This window comes from Lepidochelys kempii, chromosome 5 (assembly GCF_965140285.1).
Source record: "Lepidochelys kempii isolate rLepKem1 chromosome 5, rLepKem1.hap1, whole genome shotgun sequence".
In the NCBI taxonomy this organism is placed as follows: Eukaryota; Metazoa; Chordata; order Testudines; family Cheloniidae; genus Lepidochelys; species Lepidochelys kempii.
In genome coordinates this window covers 35,583,054-35,602,985 of record NC_136384.1, presented here as the reverse complement: position 1 = coordinate 35,602,985, position 19,932 = coordinate 35,583,054, and the positions used below count along the sequence as shown (strand labels likewise).

At 39.4% G+C, this 19,932-nt stretch overlaps 1 protein-coding gene across 7 annotated transcripts in view; it reads right to left on the bottom strand.

Annotated features, from left to right (window-relative positions):
• Positions 1-997: 997 nt before the first annotated feature.
• DDX4 (DEAD-box helicase 4) overlaps positions 998-19,932 on the bottom strand; it is a 104,816-nt gene continuing 85,881 nt past the window's right edge. For all 7 annotated transcript variants that reach the window (XM_078852768.1, XM_073343958.1, XM_078852773.1 and 4 more), the window contains 4 exons: positions 19,392-19,491; positions 11,720-11,990; positions 11,444-11,551; positions 998-1,750 (listed from right to left, as the gene is read on the bottom strand). In XM_078852768.1, coding sequence (XP_078708894.1) covers positions 1,667-1,750; positions 11,444-11,551; positions 11,720-11,990; positions 19,392-19,491 — 563 coding nt within the window. In that variant the 3' untranslated portion in view covers positions 998-1,666. The remainder of the gene's footprint in view (positions 1,751-11,443; positions 11,552-11,719; positions 11,991-19,391; positions 19,492-19,932) is intronic.

The following is a 19,932-nucleotide window of genomic DNA, read 5'->3' as shown; positions in this document are numbered from 1 at the left end:
CTCCAAGCTATTTCCTGAAGTATAAGGTGTGCAGAAGACTACCGGCAGGAGGGTGTGGACAAGACCTCATTTGTTCCCTAGGGTCTTAGCTTTCATTTTTAAAAGTTAAGTCTGTAGCCATGGTTGTGAAGAAAACTTCCAAAATGTGAAGCAAATATATGTTATGCTGAGATGTCTGCCTCAATTTGCAAAGCACTTGAAACAGCTGAGGTGTGAACTCCCCCATTGATCTCAATGTGTGCACTTAGCTGCCAGGGATAAAGCTCTGTTAGCCATTTTACTGTATGCAAAACGGAAAGGAATATCACTGTTATAGCAAAATTTGCTAATATTCTGCACATTATAGGTCAGTGATGTATAAACACAAAGGACACAAAAATCAACTGAATCCAGAGCATCATTAAAGCAATCTTGTCTGGCAGTTAAAGCTCAGTTTCTTTTGTACTGCAAAGCAACTGGACAACAGGAGGGCAGACACTCAGTATCACCTTTCTAAGGTATGTGGTCTTGGGGTTAGCCTAAGTGTGGTTTACCCAGATGGTAACTGCATGAGCTGAGAGAGGAAAAATGGGAAAGGTTTGTTAAATCAGATTTGAGAGAGACATTTGAGAGAGAAAAAGGCCCCAGACAGCTGTTCCTTGGGACAGGGCAATGTTACTACTGCCCACTAAAATTACATACATTTCAGTCAACATGAAGGCAAAATGTTTAACATCTAGTAAAATCAAGATTTAAAATGTGAGTTTTGCTATTTTAAGAGAGAAGTTTTTTTTAAAAATCCCTGTGATCAGCTGTTTTGTAAAACAACTTCCCTATAGTCAGCCTCAGGATGGATCCATGACCTTTTGTTTTGTACAGAAATAGTGTGCTTAGAATACAACATGTGATGTTCAGTATTTAGCTGACAGACTTCATGTGTCGGAAATGGATATTATAAAAGCCTACATCTTAACAAAGTCAAGATAAAAGCAATCAGCAATACAAGACATAATCCTCAAGTTTTTATTAAGTATGTTTACAAGCAGACATCTGCAATAGCTCTTTACAGGCCAAAGTGACATGTCATCTGGTGTATACAGTATTTTACCTCTGACATATTTGAAAAGTTAAATTATTTTGCAGTTACAATTTTAAATTTAAGAAAGCCCTTTATAACAGAGTCTTCACTCTCAAAGCATCTTTTTGCAACGTTGTGTAGTTCACATACAGACTATGGACTTGTAACTGGTAACTTGGACCAATTTACTGTTTTGTTTTGTTTTTAAGAACAAAAAAATGAGAGAAAACTGTAAGGGGAATTTCACACATTCTGAAACAAAGAATACTCACTGCCAAAGTATCATCAGTAAACACTCTTAACAGTTTTTGTAATATACTTTCAAGAGTGGAAGTCTTGGTCCAGGATGTATGAAACTTATTACAATGCCTTTCACAAAGTATACCAAAAGTAGCAAGCAACTCATGAAACACTGTACATTTAGTAGATCCATATTTCTGATGGAACCACAACTTTTCAGTAACACCAACAGTTTTTAAACATTTTAAATATTTTACATAACTAAATTCTTTACTGGCTAGTTAAGTGAACATCTCTCACTTTACAAGTCTTTAAAAAACAAAAACTTTTGTATCAAACCAAAATCTATAACTTGGTACTGTTTTAGTCTTAATCCCATGACTCATCAGCTGCTCTTGCAGTATATGACATAGTAAGTCCTCCTGCGTTCATACTGTCTTTGCCTTGGTAAGTCTAGAAAATAAAGTTGATACTAACTTGTAGACATGTTAATTTTAAAAAAAAATTCATCTGTTTTAACCTGAGTCAAAGCTATATAAAATCTTACTCTTACCATGATTGTGTGTATATATTATATATATATACATATATATATATATACACACACACACACACGAGTAGAAAATTTGTTAGTGATTTATTTCCCTTCTGAGGCGGACTTCTCCCCCACAGTCAGACATTTGGGCTGTGGCTGCCTCCCTGCAAATAAAGACAGTTCAGATTTGTCCGTACAATTATGGGGTTTGGCCACGCCCATTCTTCTATTTGGCCAGATAAATTCTTACAAAGTTAAATGGAAATACTGAATTCCTAGGCTCAAGCACCCCCCACCCCCCCAACTGCAATCCCCCAAACAGAATACTGACATTTCCTGGTCTAGTCTGTAGCCAATAGGTCTAATTCTTGGATATTCCCACCTTTGAAAGATGTTGTTCAGGATCTAGTTTTTGACAGAACACTCATGATCACCTGAAAATTGCCTACTGAGCTGATCCTCTAGGACATTCTGTAAGCCTGGCAGATATAGAGCCACTTGATGGGATTTTATGATTGTGCCAATTCCAGAGACTAAAACCTTTATAAAGGGAAAAGGGAGAACTGTGCTCCTTCCTGACATAATTCAGTGCAATTGTGTTGTCTGTCATTACTTGACTTGTCGATACATGCAGCAGGGTTAGACAACTACTGTGCACACTAGGCAAGTGGCTCCGAGTTCTAGAACATTTACATGGAGGTGACTTTTCAGGTGAATCCAGAAGCCTTATGTCTAAGGGTGGTCTATATGAAAGGAATTCTCAGGCAACCTGTACCCTCATGTCCACGTGGTATCTGCTGGGTAGTTACTGATTTCAGCCACCTTTGAATGGATTGTAGGTCAAGTCTGATATGTGGTATGATAAATATACAAGTCTGAGGCATGCTTTTATAGATGTCCATGTGAGAGCATGTAGATGGCTGATTAGGTCTACCAAGGTCTGGAACCTCACCTGTAGTAGATAAATTCTTGCTGTTCTCAGATCTATTCTGGCTCCTGTTAATTGCATCCTTTAGGCTGGCAGTGTGGACTTCTCTGTTGATCCCAAGACCCAGTGTGAAAAGGAAGTTCTAGTATCAAGTGGAATTATTCACCTATTGTGGTTATCTTCCTTGAGTGACCCAATCATCGAGATTTGCGTATAGTGTCCCTTGTCAGCTCACCTAAGGAGACAACTGCTAAATATTTGAATACCCTCGGTGCTGCTGAAAGGCCAATGGAAAAGTTTCTGTACTGGTAGTAGGACACTTCTACTTTGAATTGGAGATACTTTCTATATACTGGATGTAGAAGTAGGCATCTTGCAGGTCGAGAACCATAAATCTGTCCTGGGGATCTAACAAAGGCATCATCAAGGCATGGGGTATCATTCCAAATCTGAAACTTGAAATTTGGAATGGCTCCAGATTAGCTCTTGAAAATGACATCAAACTTGCTGCTGTGAGGCTGATATGGGGTGTGCAGTAGAGGAAGAAGAGTCAGAGGACTGCTCATGTTGAAACCTCTGCTTCTTCCTTAGCAACTTCTATTCTCTTTGTGGATTACAATAGTAAGCAAAGGGCCTCTGTTTGGGATTTGGCCTGCCTTATTTTAAGAGCTGGCACATAGGCTCCAAACAAGCAAGGCCTGGGTCTTAAAACTGAGAGAATCAATAGGCACCTTAAACAGGTCACAACGTTCAAATGGGAAGTCTTCAATGATTGTTTGAACCTCTTTTGGTATTCCTGAATATTGAAACATGGAGCTCTGTATGGGCAACTGAAGTGACCATTCAACATGACACTGTATCAGAAGTGTTTAACAGTCTACAGTAATATTTGGACCACTAGCTGTCCATCAGATACAATAGATTTCAGCTCTTCCCTATGTTCTTGTGGGAGTTGTTCTATAAACAGTGAAATCTTGTCCCAAATGAGGTAATATTTTGACAGACGTGCCTGGTGATTTGAGATGCGCATCTATAGACTCAAAGACCCAGTTATTTAGTATGGAAGTCTTCCTGCCAAACAAATCAACGTTTTGCGGGATCTTTGTCTCTTGGAGTCATCTTTGGAAGCCTTTGCTGTTTGTACAGTCACCATTATCAGTAATCTAGGAACTGGATGGATACAGAAATATTCAAACTCCTTAGCTAGGACTTGATAATGTCTACCTAATTTTTAGATGTGGGTGCCAAAGATTGGCGGGGGGGGGGGGTGAGAGGTGCCACTTATTTGCTGGTTCCAGTAGCCCTTTGTTAATGAACATGGCAAGCCTTCCAGGCCCGGAAGATGTCCAATAGTGCAAAAAAAAATCCTGCAGATTATCTCCACAGAAATCTCCAAGGTGTCTGTCATATGATGTAAAAGATCTTGAAAGATTTTAAAAATAATTCAGCTAACTAGAAGAAGAAGAAACTATAACCTTTTCTGGTGAGGAAATGGACATTGCTGCTGGAATCATAGTCTCTTCCGTTTCCTGCAGGTGTTCTTCCTCACTGTCCTGTTCTTGCTGACGTAGGCTGTGGAACAGTACCAACAGACTCTTCAACAGACAATGGACAAGGACATGGGAGTGGAGACTGAACTCTAGAAGGGGCAAGCAGAAGTCTTCCTAGCTGGCTGCACACTCAAAGTAGGCCAATAAGGCCAAGACCGTATATTGTAGGGGGTAAGAGGCTGGGGCCATGGGGGTGGATATCAAGGTGGCTGCCCCCCATGAAAACCTTGCAGTCTGCTGCAAATTCCCTATGAGACCAGTAGGGCCCATTTAGAGTGAGACCTAAGTAAATGGATGGAGCATTCCTCCCTGCTGCATTCAGAAGGGAAGGAAGAAAAGAAATACTCTTTCTTTAAGTGGGTACCACTCCGACTGGTGTCCTAGGGTGTTCTCGAAACCCCACCACAATCAGAGCACCAGCATTCATCAGTACTGTGGCAAACAGTTTTCTAATGGCAAACGAGAGCAGCAAGGGTGATTGTGTCTGTGCTGTCACTGTGTGATTGCTCAGTACAAAGAATGTCTTCAATGCCTAGAAAGTAAGTACCTGAAGTATCAGCAATAGAGCCATTGGCACAGGAGTCATCAGCACCTCATGCACTGATAACAGTCCCAAGTTATCAGATACAGGGAAGTGTGGACTGACACTTCTGGGTACTTTGTGACTGGTTTATGCCAAGTTATTAGAGGAACCGAATGTGAGCCATGAACTGCCTTTTGGCTGAGCAGCATGAGAAGATGCTGTGGTATGGTTAGGTTTTTGCTTCATTTTACTAGGCCCCACAGAGGATGACCTAGGGCCCTGCTTGGTGTGTGAGGTGTTCTTTCTTATCCCTTTCTGAGGGCTGGGTGTGTGTGGGGGGGGGGTGTCTTAGATGCTCTACCTGACTCTGTAGTTGAAAGTTGCAGTCTGCTGGACGAATGACCCCAGGAGCTTGGAGTAGGGCCACAGTCCACAGAAGCACCAACCAAAGCTGTTCAGGCTTGGTAGGGCCTTTTGTCTTAAGTTCAGAGGAAACTCTTTCTAATCTCTCCAGGAGAAAGTTCAAGATTGACCTCTCTTGCTTCCAAGAAACTGCAGAAAAAGGAGCAGAAGACCTGACTAAATACTGGGGATGTATCCCTCTCCAAGGTAAAAAAGAGGCAGGTAGGATTTGTGTTTTTAAGTGGAATAGCCACACCACAAGAGGAGCCAGTTTTGAACCATAGAGACTACAATTCAGACACTGCTATTTGATCCCAATACTGTGGGTTCACTAAATCTAATAGAAAAAAGGGTAGGGTGGGTTTTGTTGGTGTATTGTTTTTTTGTTTGTTTTTTTAAGGCAATGGATAAACAAGACTACTCTGCTAAATAGCATCAGGGAAAAAAGATGCACAATGTCCAGAGTAACCTGACACTGCAAGGGCCCCCATTTTGCTGTCATGGGAGGTAAGAAGAAACAGAAATAGCTGGGCCCACTCCACCCTTTATGCTCCCAGATGGAAAGTACAAATGCAGACATAGCTCAATGGATATGGCCAAAAAAATCCAATCTTGAGTACATGCACACCATAAGTAGAAACCATGTGGTCAACCACTCAAAGAACTAAAAGACAATTTTCTGACTAGACTGACGAAGGTATTTTAGCTGATCATTTCATACAGTCATACCTTTTATTTGGGGCATTGATGGTTTTGAACAAAATGGGGGAAGAATGAGCTACTCTTTTTTATGGTTGAAGTAAACCTGGTTCTTGAAGATGATCTACCAAGAACCATGACCTCTAAGAGCAGTGATGCTGGAGATTTTTGTTGCTGTGGTTGAAGGTAAGTATATCTTGAAGAAACGAAATACAGGGCATTAGATGCCATTTATTTTAATGGATGAGTCTTGGGATTTTGCAGCCTCGTAATCCTAGGTATGGAAGACAAGGCAGAAACAGCCTGTATTTATAATACTGTTTTACTCAGACATAAGATCTGATGGTGGGAAGCCAAACCCAAGACCAGGCCATACTGTAAGAAACCCAGGAGGAGCTGTAAAATGCATTTTGTTAAATACATTTTGTTATTTTGTTAAAATCAACCTAAAAAACCCTGTAAGAATTCTGTCCAAGTTCTTGATAAGCCATGAGTATGGGAAGACTGTGCAAAGATAAAGGTGTATTACTTTGTAGAGACCAACAATCTCTGGTCCTTTTCTCTAGTGAACACCCTCAACTTTGTGTTTCAAATGGATGTGAATATGTCTGCTTAGCTCCCTGGATATCATCTAGAAAAGTGGTTCTCAACCAGGGGTACATGCATCCCTGGGAGTATGCAGAGGTTTTCTAGTTCTTTGCCTAATTTTACAAAAGGCTACATAAAAAGTACTAGTGAAGTCCATACAAAACTCCAATTTCATACAGGCAATGACTTTATACGGCTCCATATATTATACACTGATGTAAGTACAATATTTATAATTCCAATTGATTTATTTTATTATATGATGAAAATGAGATAAATTTTTCAGTAGAAGTGTGCTGAAACACTTTTGTATTTTTAGGTTTGCTTTTCTAAGCAAGCAGTTTTTAAGTGAGGTGAAACTTGGCATACGCAAGACAAATCAGACTGCTGAAAGGGGTACAGTAGTCTAGAAAGGTTGAGAGCCACTGATCCAGAACACTTCTTGATGAAAGAGCCATCCTGAGTTATCTGCTGATAGTTTATTCAGCCTATTTTTGTTTACTTGATCCACTTGATGTATGGATGGCTTCCATGGAGCTAGCCAACCTTACATTCAAGAGAGATCATTTAGATAAGTTGGGAAAGGATGCTTGTAAGCCTGTCACTGTGTTGTCTAACTCAGCTCAAATGGGCTGCTCTCTGAAAAGCAGACAAGACCACTTGCATCTCTAGAGTATTAATGCTTCAGTCTCTTGGAGTTAAGCCATGTTGCCTGTATATTGCTGTGTCCCAGATGCATTCCCCCATCCTGAAAGGCAGTTATCTCTAACTTTGAGGAGATAATCCTATCATGTGGGCTACCCCTTTACAGCAATTATGGGACTGCATCACCACAAACTCTAATGTACAGTCTTGCCAATGGAGTAATCCCTGTTTGTGAGACCAGAAGACCTAGTAGCCGCAGGTACAGATAATGCTGTTACATGCTGGATCTTTTAAAACTTTGCTATATTAAAAAGACAATGGCTGTCTCCTTATATGTCTCAGACGCAGACATCAGGCTGATAGTCCTCAGAGTCAAAGAATAAGAGCTCCTCCTTAAATCATAAATTCAAGTGCCCGGAGCACTGTAGACAGAGGGCCTTTGGCTTGCTTCCTGAGAGGTCCACAAGTATGGTGTTTTGATTAATATGTTGACTAAAGACAAACTTCTCATTCAGACTGAAACAGACTAAAGGGTAATGTTTTGTATTAGTAATGGTGAATTTCATGAGAAAACTGAAAAAATTGCTTTTGACAAGAGCCATGCAGAATATGCAGTTTCTGCCAGATTCATGGACGTTAGCATAACTCCATTCTGAATTTTGTCTTAATTGACTTGTCCTGTCTTTTGACCCATCTTCACCAACTTTTTAGAACTACGTTAGAATACAGAGCATGACCCTGGGCATCTCTTCTCTTGAGTCATAGGTTCCTGCCCCTAACTCTAGAAGAAGAAATCTTTCAGGATTGTTTGATCTTTCCATTCTTAAGAAATCAGGAAACAAGATGAAGAGAAGTAGAGGAATCTGAAGAAAGTGCTACACAGATACTATCTTCTGTATCCACCTATTTGAAGTTGACAGGAACCAAGTGTTTGAGAAAGGAGACATCCTGGCTCCTCAGGCTTTTTCTGGATGAAGATCTGGTTGTGGAAGTAGGGAATCTGATCTGTACGCAGGTTTTATTGCACATCATACTGTATGTAATTTTTTTTATTTATATATATATATATATATATATATATATACACATATATACACACACACACACACTTTATTATATATATAGTTTTATATATAAATAAAACTAGGAAAGCTGCTAAGGGGAACATCCCTAAAAGATATCAGACCTTCCACTGGAGAACAAAGAGTATCCTGTAACTTTTCCGTTAGAAGTGACTGGACCGGGAGTTTGAGAGGATCTTTGGACTTACCTCTTATGAGATCTTGTTCAGTGTGGTTTGTTGAGTCCCAAGAGATAAAGAGGACTGGACCCCATCCCTATAGAAGCATCACCAAGGGCATCTCAGGAGATGTGGGGTGACAGGGAGGTCCAAAAGTCCATGATCAGAGCTATGGAAGAGCTCCTTTTCTGTGGCTCCTGAGGTGCTCTCCAATCAGCTGTTATTACTGTTTATTTTCCTTTTTTGGCCTGCCAAGCCACGATCAGGGAATGAGCAGATGTAAGCAGGGCACAAAAAGTGAGCTCATTTGGTCAAAAAACAATAATAATAAAAAAATCCAGGAAATTTTGGTCCCATAAGAAAGAAAATGGGGGGCAGGAGGGTGATGGATTTTGGCCATTGCTGCCCCAAAGTTATGCTATGGAAATGACAAAAATAATGGATGAGGTGGGAACATTGACACACTACTTTGTTCGCATAGCTGGACACAGAAAATCTAATGGAAGGGTGAAATGAAAGGTGGCCAAGCCCTGAGTCTCACGGACAAGTCTGAACTGCCCCCAGAATGCACAGGAAGACAGGTATAGCCCAAATGTCTTGAAACCAGAAGTGATGTCGGGATCCAGAATATGTTCTGCAACAACTTTTTAGCATGATCATGGAATTATTTTGCTCCCATCAATATCATGTCTGGATAAGCAGCACAGACAATGTGCTCACTTCTACATATAAGCTCAGACTGGTGAACAAGTGAGCCATACCAAAGCAGCTCAATGAAACTCACCATGCACCTCCTTCATGGAAGGCAGATGCAACACTTCCACGAATGTAGGTGCTTCTGCTTCTAGATTAGTAGCTTCAGTAAAGCTAAGTGTCAAAGAGCAAGGGAATGAGAGAAAAATTAGGGGGCAAAATAAAAAAGCAATGAGGACACTAGGCAAAAGTAGGAGATTGAAACAAAGAATGACCCCCCCCCCCCCCAACACCCAGTCAGAAACACACAAAAGTTGCCTCGAGAAAGGCAAATTCACACTTCTTGATATCATGGAAGCAATTGGAAAACTTGATGGTCTCCTCCGAAGGCAGAAAAATCAACAAAAAGAGCCTCTAAAATGGGAACAATTTTTGGATGTCGATTCATTGCCATTAACTCAAAAAAATTAATCACAATTAAAAAAATTAATCGTGATCAATCGCAGTTTTAATGGCACTGTTAAACAATAGAATACCAATTGAAATTAAATATTTTTGGATGTTTATCTACATTTTCAAATATATTGATTTCAATTACAACAGAATATAAAGTGTACAGTTCTCACTATATTATTTATTACAAATATTTGCACTGTACAAATGATAAAAAATAGTATTTTGCAATTTACCTCAGAAGTACCGTAGTGCTCTCTCTCTATTGTGAAAGTACAACTTATAAATGTAGATTTGTTACATAACTGCACTCAAAAATAAACCAATGTAAAACTTTAGAGCTTACAAGTCCACTCAGTCCTACTTCTTATTCAGTCAATCGCTAGAACAAACAAGTTTGTTTACATTTATGGGAGATAATGCTACCAGCTTCTTATTTACAATGTCACACAAAAGTGAGAACAGACATGGCACTTTTGTAGCCAGCACTGCAAGGTATTTACATGCCAGATATGGTGAATATTTGCATGCCCCTTCATGCTTCAGCCACCATTCCAGAGGACATGCTTCCATGCTGTTGACGCTGATTAAAAAATAATGTGTTTATTAAATTTGTGACTGACCTCCTTGGGGGAGAGTTGTATGTCTCTTGCTCTGTGTTTTACCTGCATTATGCTATACATTTCATGTTACAGCAGTCTCGGATGATGACCCAGCACACTGTTCATTTTAACAACACTTTCACTGAAGATTTGACAGAATGCAAAGAAGGTATTAATGTGAGATTTCTAAAGATAACTATAGCACTTGACCCAAGGTTTAAGAATCTGAAGTGCCTTCCAAAATCTGAGAAGGACAAGGTGTGGAGAATGCTTTCAGAAGTCTTAAAAGAGTGACACTCCGATGCAGAAACTACAGAACCTGAACCACCAAAAATCAACCTTCTGCTGGTGACATCGGACTCAGACAAAAATGAACACTCGTCGGTCCGATCTGCTTTGGATCGTTATCGAGCAGAACCCGTCATCAGCATGGAAGCATGTCCTTTGGAATGGTGGTTGAAGCACAAAGGAAATACAAATATTTAGCGCATCTGGCACATAAATATCTTGCAATGCCAGCGACAACAGTGCCACGCGAATGCCTGTTATTACTTTCAGGTGACACTGGAAACAAGAAGCGGGCAGCATTATCTCCTGAAAAAGTAAACAACCTTGTTTATCTGAGCAATTGGCTGACCAAGAAGTAGGTCTGAGTGGACTTGTAGGCTCTAAAGTTTGATTATTTTATTTTTGAATGCAGTTTTTTGTGCACAGTTATACATTTGTAAGTTAAACTTTCATGATAAAGAGACTGCACTACAGTACTTTTATTAAGTGAATTGAAAAATACTATTTTATTTTTACAGTGCAAATATTCATAATAAAAAATAGAAAGTTAGCACTCTGCACTTCGTATTCTATGTTGAAACTGAAATCAATATATTTGAAAGTATGGAAAATATCCAAAAATGTTTAAGTAAATGGTCTTCTATTAAAGTGTGATTAATTGCGCGATTAATTTCACTTGACAGCCCTAGTATTAATGTTTACGTCACAAAATTGTTCTTGAAGAAACCTCCCCTTCCAAATACAGAATTTAAGTTCAGCCTCTTTTTGGCAACTCCTGAGAACCGGCTGTAATACAGATGTCTGTCTCCCTTCACTTTCTCTCACCTCTGAATTCTACACACATTGATAACATTTCTTATTTCAAGAGCCATCTTGACCAGACTGTCCTAGCCACTCAAACGACAATATTAAAGAACACATAAAAGCCATTTTACACATGGACCTAGGTTATAAACATTTTCCAAAACCAACAATTCCATTTCTTTGTTCCAAAACTTACCTTTCGAGTATCAACAGACGCAAAGATATTTCCTCTTGGATTGCTAAAGCCAGTTCCGTGAGCACTAAACGCAATTTCTTCCAGCCATGATGGAACTTCCTGCTGAGCCTACAGAAGAAAAATTGCTAGTTTAAATTCTGACTCGATTGCCAAATTACATATTAAGAGTTTTTCAAGTGCATCACAGGACTGATGGCTAGTCCATCCACTAAAATTAAGTCTTAATAGTATATGAAATGAGAACATATTTAAGTTTGAAAAAACTGGGCAACATACATCTGAAAGCACTTTAAGCAGAGGTTGGGCTATGTGGCTGTCTGAAACAGAATCAAAGAAAGTAATGGCTTTTCCAATGTTCCCACAGCGTCCAGTTCGCCCAATCCGGTGAACATATTCATCAATAGTGGAAGGAAGATCAAAATTAATAACATGTTGAACATTTTCAATATCCAGGCCTCTTGCTGCTACTGAAGTAGCAACAAGAACAGGACATTTTCCAGAGCGAAAGTCCCCAAGAGCCTCTTCTCGCTCTCTCTGTTCCCGATCACTGCAAATAAAGAAAGCATTGGTTAGAATACAGATTTTTCTCTAAAGGCCAGTGAAACACAAGATTAAGATACTGCAAGTCAAAGATCAACAAGCTATGGATAGTAAGAGACATGGGCAATACTGGTATTTAAGAATAAAGAATGCTTCAAATTTTATAAAACCAAACTGGCAACATTTCACTGAGAAGTAAAACTATTAAAATATACAGCAGGGATGCTTAACTTGCACCTCTAGAGATACATTCAGCTCTGCATGCTGTTTTGATAATATCTCCTCACTTCTGGCCTGGGAGTGCAGTGATCATAGAAGCACTCTTGCAAAATGGCAAGGGGACACAAATGCGGTGGGTGGAAGGAAAGGTCTAAAGTAAACAGCCAGAAAAGAGGTGTGAAGGAGAAAATACGAGATGCTGGAAATTGCAAATCAGTTTTGTGGTTTGAGACACAAAAGTCAGATATGTTTCTATGTTCGTACTAAAGTTGCTTCAATATACATTTGCAATATTATGCTGCATCAGTGTACTGTGGTGATAAACAGGTTTACCTAAGACTACAGATATCTAGTCAAGCATCAGTCTATCAACACACTATTTCTTCCAATCATAGCCAAAACAATTTCTGCCAGCTCCTTGTTACCAGAGCCCGAAGAGAGGATGCCATGGATTCCCAGCTGAATGCCCCCTCTTGACCACTCACTACACTGCAGTGAAGGAAACCATCTGCTCAGTCCTTGGGTGTTTTATGCTTCCAGAGGCTGAATGGAGCCCAGCTACTGCCCCAAGTCTTGGGGCCTATGCACATTTAGGGCACAGACCCTTTGTCTAGAAAACCTAATGAGAGATGGAATCTGCTGTCCAGCTGCTTAGCCCCTGGGCTCAGAGCTGACCCTTCAGACACCACCATAGTTTCAACATACCCTCAGATCTCCACCCCAATGTGTGAGCCTTTTGGATTACAGTTTAACACTCTCAGGAGGCCCTTTGTAACTGTAAACACACTACACAAGATTCTCAACACCACTGCTCTTTCAGTTAAGAGAGCACAGATAAGTTAGAAGATAATTATCCTAGATGCCCCTCACAAGGTCATCCCTCCCTTCAGAGTCCTCGTGAGCACCACGTGTTCAGGAACGTAGGCAGGCTGCCCTGCCTCATCGGGTCTCTACAAATTGGGCTGCTACTCCATCTTGCACTGGAGAAAAATGTCCCCCTGAACAGATCAGTTCCTCCCTTTTGGGTTTATTTATTTATTTTATAACCATGCAGGCGCCTCTGTCAAGAGACTCCATCAGGTGACCAGTGCACCTACTAGGTGACTTCATTGCTACAATATTTATATTCCAATTGATTTATTAATTTTATAATACTAATCTATTTATTGCTACAGTGACCTGCCCAGAGTTCAGATTTGAAAGAATGGTTTGCCCAGAACAGCAGCCATCTGTCATTTAGATGGACAGTCAAAGTTTAATTACTGTTAGGCTTTTGTCTTGGAATTTCAATCCAGCATGGAAGCAATAGCACAAGAGACATGACAACTAGCCCCACATTCAAAATGGAGTTTGCAGCTTGGTAAAGATACAAAGAGAGCCAATCTCAGACAGAGTTAATAAATTGTCACAGGGAGATACGCAGACATTTCCCTGCAGATCCCAGAAGCAGGTACAACTGTTAGTCGGAGGCAAGTGAATGGTGCAGGACTCACCCTTAACCTCTTGACCTTCTACAGCTAAAATTTTTGGCATCTTGATTGACACAGTAACTATTTATATATGTTAGGCCCAAGGAATAGGGTTTATATTTGCATTTCTTTTTTGTCCAAATCAAAGAACAGGAAGTGGTTAGATAAACACAAAAATAGATGTGGAAATAAGATAGGAGGGCAAAACTGAACTAAAAGGAATAAAGCAGAACAATTAAGGGAGAAGGTAAGTTAAAAAGAGTTACTGGAGGGCAGATCTTCCTGCCAAAGATGGCAATGGCTTAATTTATAATGGCTAATTAACTTGTAACTTGGCCATTTTAGATGTTTATTCTAATGTTATAAAATGATTTCTAAGCTCCGGGTGTTATAGATCTGGAAGAACTTGTGCTGATGTCCTCTGGCATTGGTATCATGCAGACTCTTCCAGCTGTAGTTCACCCACAGATGTGGGCATCTTCTGTTCTCATTTATATGGGTGTAAACTAAACATGACCCCTTTGAAGCCAATAATTTCCACAAGTATTAAATTAGAGCAAAATTTGACCTAGAGTCTGTGTGCATGCCTTCTTTGAATCTGTGGAGGGGAAAGGAGAATACGGCACAGATTTCTGAACAGCCCAGATGTCCTAATGTATATTACTCTTTGTTTATTTCCAGAGAGTCTCTCTTTTTTCTGTGTCCAGATAGAGAGCAGAAAGATGGAAGATCTCTACGCTGGGTTCTACAGTAAACTGCATTGCTCCTCAGGATGAATTCTTCTATTGCCTTACATATTAAAAAATGCAATATGGTGATTCTGTAAATAAGCATCATGAAACTCGTGGCCCGCATTATAACCCTTTATCCCCTGCCACTACTATGAAATCTTTTTTTCAAGATTTGTACCCAAGATTGGTAGTTTCTGAATTCTGTAAATCACTTTTCTGTTTCTAAATTTGTGAACAGTGATGAGAATACTACAGATTAGATAGCACAGATTAAAATAGGGTTGGGCATTTGATTTACCCAAAAATAATTGTGTGACCAGTCAAATATTGGTCAAATATTTTGTAACACTAATTTATTAGCTCAGTAACAAAAAAGAGGAAGACTTTACGATCTTCAATAGGCTCAGCTTTAGATACTTATGCCTAATTACAAAAAACAAGTTAATTAACAAGTTGTTTTAACTTTGAAAAAATGTAGCACACAATGAAATGAAGTTCTTAAAAAAAACTTTTTAGCAATTTAAGTTAGCATTAAAATGTGAATGTTATTCGAGACTGAACAGTTACAAATGAAAAGAAATTAATCAGAAATAGAACAAACAGTAGCTATATAAAAAAATTAATTGTAAATGCACTTATGCTAGGTAGGCAGCAGGCCACCTTTTCAAACCACTCAATAGCCATGCACTTTGTGTGTGTATTTGGGTCAGAAGTTTAATGACTGAACCCTCCTCTCTCCCCCCCACCTCCCTTCTAAGTTAATTTCAGTATGTTTGTCTAGTCAGTTTAGACTGTAAGCTTTCAAGGCAGGAAACGCATCTTTAAACGTGTTGAATATCGTTTGTATACCACGATGTACAATGATGGCCTGGCTTACAAGTAAAGGCATACACAGAGTGTTCGTTCTAGGAGATTCCTGCCAGTTAAGATGCTCAATTTTCGATTAAGTTCACCTTCTTTCCAAAATGTGGCATTACCATGTAGTAAAGAGAGTGTTCAAGACATTTAAGCAGGTTTGCTAACAGATGGGGCCACAATGCAATAAAAAAGGTAGGCCACTACCTACAATAGGACATTCTTGCAGGAATAGTTGTCCATGGTCAAACAGGCATTCAAACCAACTGCCTTGCCAAGCCTAGATTAGAAGCACCTTCCTTTCATACTTGATCTGTGTTCTAAGGCTGCTTTAAAAGAGGTTCCTGCTTTTTTGCTTTAAGATTTCTTGTTGGTTATACTGCAAGGCTGCTCCAGACCCATGGGAACTCATCAGATCATTCTTGAAGGGAGTCTGAACATCTGTGTTGGATTTTACTGAACTTAAAACCGGACAGGCCCTCCTTCTCCTGAGATCTGTCTTAAGAGTCTGAAGATTTGGCATATTTATGCAGCTTAGACTTCTGTTTTCTAGACTTGTATTTTGTCTTCAAGGAATTCTTTGTCCCCAGAGATAAACAAATTAGCTATCAATAAAACAGAAGTTCTAAAACTGCTATGAATAATTCCTAAAAAGGCACGAACTTTTGACCAAAAATGTATGCAATAGGTCCTAAGAGAGTCACTATTCCTGAGAATTCTATCTTTAAATGCTGGGAAAGATACTAACCCTCGAAGAGTCCACAGACATAGCTACTCATGAGAGAACTTTAACACTGAGTGGGGAGTTAACAGAGATATTAGGACATTGAAAATTTAGGAAAGAAGAATGTGGGAATCAGGAAAAAATAAAAAGGAGATAAAGGTAACGCATGTAACTATATTTGGTACTTCACTGTTTCCTCCACAATCCAAACCACTGCTCCCAACTTCATTTTTATTTGTTTGGCTACAGGTCTAGTTATCTGAGCTTTTTGGCTCTGTAACCCACCAATATGAATTTGACTCAGGCTGCTACTTCCTGAAAGTACTCCTGAGAAAATTCTGCACCACTGTGTACATGCAGAATTCATATGCCCCACAGATTATTTTTTCTCTGCAGAAAATACGTTCGCCTGGGAAGGTACTGCAGTTACACTTTTCATCCACCAGGGGCTGCTGTGGTGCCAGAACAGAAGGCAGCCAACTCATCTGCCACAGCAGACAGCCATAGAAAGGGAGAGGAGAGACTGCACTCCTCACAGTGCCCTGCCCATGGGGGCAGGTGAGGAGACATGGGATATGGGGGGAGCGGGACAGAGGGGCACACAGGGCTGCTAGGGGGTCACAGCATTGATCCAGGGGCTGAACAGAAGTGATGGTGCAGCGACACATGGGGACACAAGGAGATGGGGTGGCTGAGTAGGGTTTACAGGGACACAGAGGGAGAGGGGCAGATGTGCCTGACTGAATGGGAGAGGCTAGAGATCAGCCAAAGTCTGCATGGGGAATACTCCCCAACTTCCTAACAATGCCGCCCCCCCGAGCACAGACTTTCTTTCCCATACTTCTCCTACCCCCACCCGACAAACCCTTCACGTTCACTCTCAGGCTCCTTCCCAGCAATTACTTCCTTCTCCCTCAGCTCCTCCATTACGCTTGACTCCCCCAAGCTTTTGCATGGCTTTGAGGGGTACAGGAAATACATTTCTGTATTGTAATTTAAATGAATCATTACTCAAAATTCTGTATTAATATACCTAGTAAGGGATTTATTTGTCAAAAAACATTTTCTGAATCTTTTGTTGTCTGTACTGTTATAAACATACTTGGCTGACAGGTATTTTAAAATAAATCATCAAAATAATTGAAAACTGTGTGATTACATTGTGTTATTTTGACATATATGCAGAATTTTGCAGAATTCTAAAGTACTGTTCACAGAACTTAATTTTTTGTTGCAGAATTCCCCCAAAGTACTGAAAGGTAGTCAGACTCATAAGAGGAGTTTCTGAGGACCTGTAAAATTAGCTGGCTCTCACTCCAGGCCCTGGGGGGACATCGCTCTGCATTGAAAATGTCACCATCATAACTGACAATCTTGACAGAAGCCAACGATTAAATATGTAATATGACTACATTACCCTTTCATATTTGGAGCTAAGTGAGCTAAGTATATTTGGAGCAGTAACTTTCCCCTTTATTTCTCATGCTGTAGAGGACCTCTAAGCAGGCCAAAACATTTAGCTACAGAGCCAGAAAATAAGACCCAAATCCCATGAGCTTCCAAAAACAGGGAAATGAAGATAAAGAAGAAAAGCCAGAAATCACAGCAGCAAAATGCAAATGGAAAAATCACATATTGCTCTCACTTTCTCATGTATTCCTGCTCCACCTCCTTGCCAGGTGTTTTTACTTAAAATGAGAAGTGAATGCTAGTGTTGGAAAAGCCAACTCCAGATGCTTGTGCTCCCTCTCTATGTGCTTTCACTGCACGATCTGAATTAAAGCACACCACACAGGGAAGCTGTGAAGTTATCCATGTTTCCTCCACTGTGAGACACATCTGACTTGGTATGGTCTGTAGGCTTTAATTTGACCAGTTCTGATTTCCTGCTTTCTGCAGATAAACAGGACTTCAGTCTGAAGGACTGAGTCTGGTACCTTTCAAGAATTCTAAATTCAATTTAAGTCAATATATTGAAGGCAGCCAAAGCAATTTGGCCAAATAAAGTGTTCTACAGTGTGACAGTTACAAAAGTTTATTTATAAAACCATATATTTTCATGATATAGTGTAAAAAGCTAATCAAACAAGCTATAATTCTGTCATTCAAGTTTCATTAAAAAGTCAACATAATTTTATCAGTCTATAAAATTATATTTATATAGTGAAAATGGCCTCAACATTATGGATTAGATGGACATTATGACCTCAACTACTGCAATGCACAAAGATGGGAAATCACTGTCTGAGGAGAGCACCCCACTGGTGCAGTATACGAGGAAAACCACTTTGTACATGTTATATGTACAATTATATGTAGATCGAGCCCTTCGTTTTCACTTTTTTTATTTAATTTTTCCTGGGACTATATCAGTGTTTCTTACCACAAACAACAAAAACAGGTGAAAATCAGTGCAAAAAACTATTATTAATTTTTCTGGGTAAATACTGGGGTTTATTTTGGTGACCGGAAAGACGGGGATTAATTCAAGTAGGTTAATGTTGTGAATTCCATTCATCAATGTTGTTTGCTGCAGAACTAAAACCCGACTCAAAACACTCCACCTATGAGTTTAAGAAAACAACATCTCTCTAATACCCAAATAAAACTTTTCATTTGAATAAACAGCTTACTGTTGTAGCTTAGAACTATTAGTCTATAAATATTTAAATTTAATAAATTGGGCCACACCATTTGCAACATGTACATTCAACTTCAAAAGTTTACAAAAAAACAAAAACAGGAGCAAAGGATGAATACTTCCTTGTGCTCTGAAATGTATTCTGATTCAGATTTTTGTTTTCTTCCCATTTTAGTGCATGAAATTTTTAAATCGTTATCTGTTAACAGCTTGAAATGTGTACATGATAGGTGTGAGATTCATCAGTACATTCAGATCCGCACGCACTTCAGATCTGACATGCGTGCCTGTTTGTTTATTGTGTATCTTCTCGACTAATACATAGCCTTATTTCAACAGGCAGCATTGCATATACGCAGACTGAAGTATTATCGTAATACATACATCTCATGCAATGTATTGTATTTTCCTAAAAAAGATTTATATATTTGAATGATACAAAAAGAGGGGGAAAAAAGGAATACTTTTTTTTACAACCCCAGAACGTTTTGGTAAAAATCAGTTTAAACTGAAAATGAAGAGGCTTATATGTACACTTTATCGCAGGGAAACAACTGAAAAATATTTAGCCATTTAGCAGTGAGAACAGGATTTCCTCCACTCCCATCTCTTACATTGCCCAATAAGCACTCAGAATCAGAATCCTGGTTCCAAGTGTTTTAGTCCAATAATGGTTTTTGCCCATGACAAATGAGTTTTACAGAAGAGGTCATTTTTAATTTAAATAAAATATAGCAGACCAAAATAATTTATTCAGTAAAATACTTACCCATGAATACTGGTGGTTGGTATTTTTTCTTGACAAAGAAAGGTTGCAATGAAGTCTGCTTTTTTCTTTGTTTCCACAAACACCATAGTTCGCTCATCTCCTGCAACAGATTAAAGACACAATCTGGCAAAGGGGGGACATTACAAACTTCCTACATCTCAAAAGCACTAATGTGTTTTTATCATTTCTACCATAAACATATTGCCATAATTTAAATAGATTCAGAGTTTAAGACCACAAGGAACCAGTCTGATCATCTTGCTTCACCTCCTACACAATAGGCTACAGAATTTCACCCACTAGTTTCTGTATCAAGCACTTACCCTTTGGGGTAAAACATTTGCCAACTCCCTACGCCTCATGATCCAACCTCTGCAGCTTCTTTCTTATCACCCTAAAAACTCTGCTCACTAATAGCAAGAGTAATAATTAGGGCTGTCAATTAATCGTAACTAACTCACTCGATTAACTCAAATTAATTGCGATTCATTGAGGTTTTAATCGCACTGTTAACCAATAGAATACCAACTGAAATTTATTA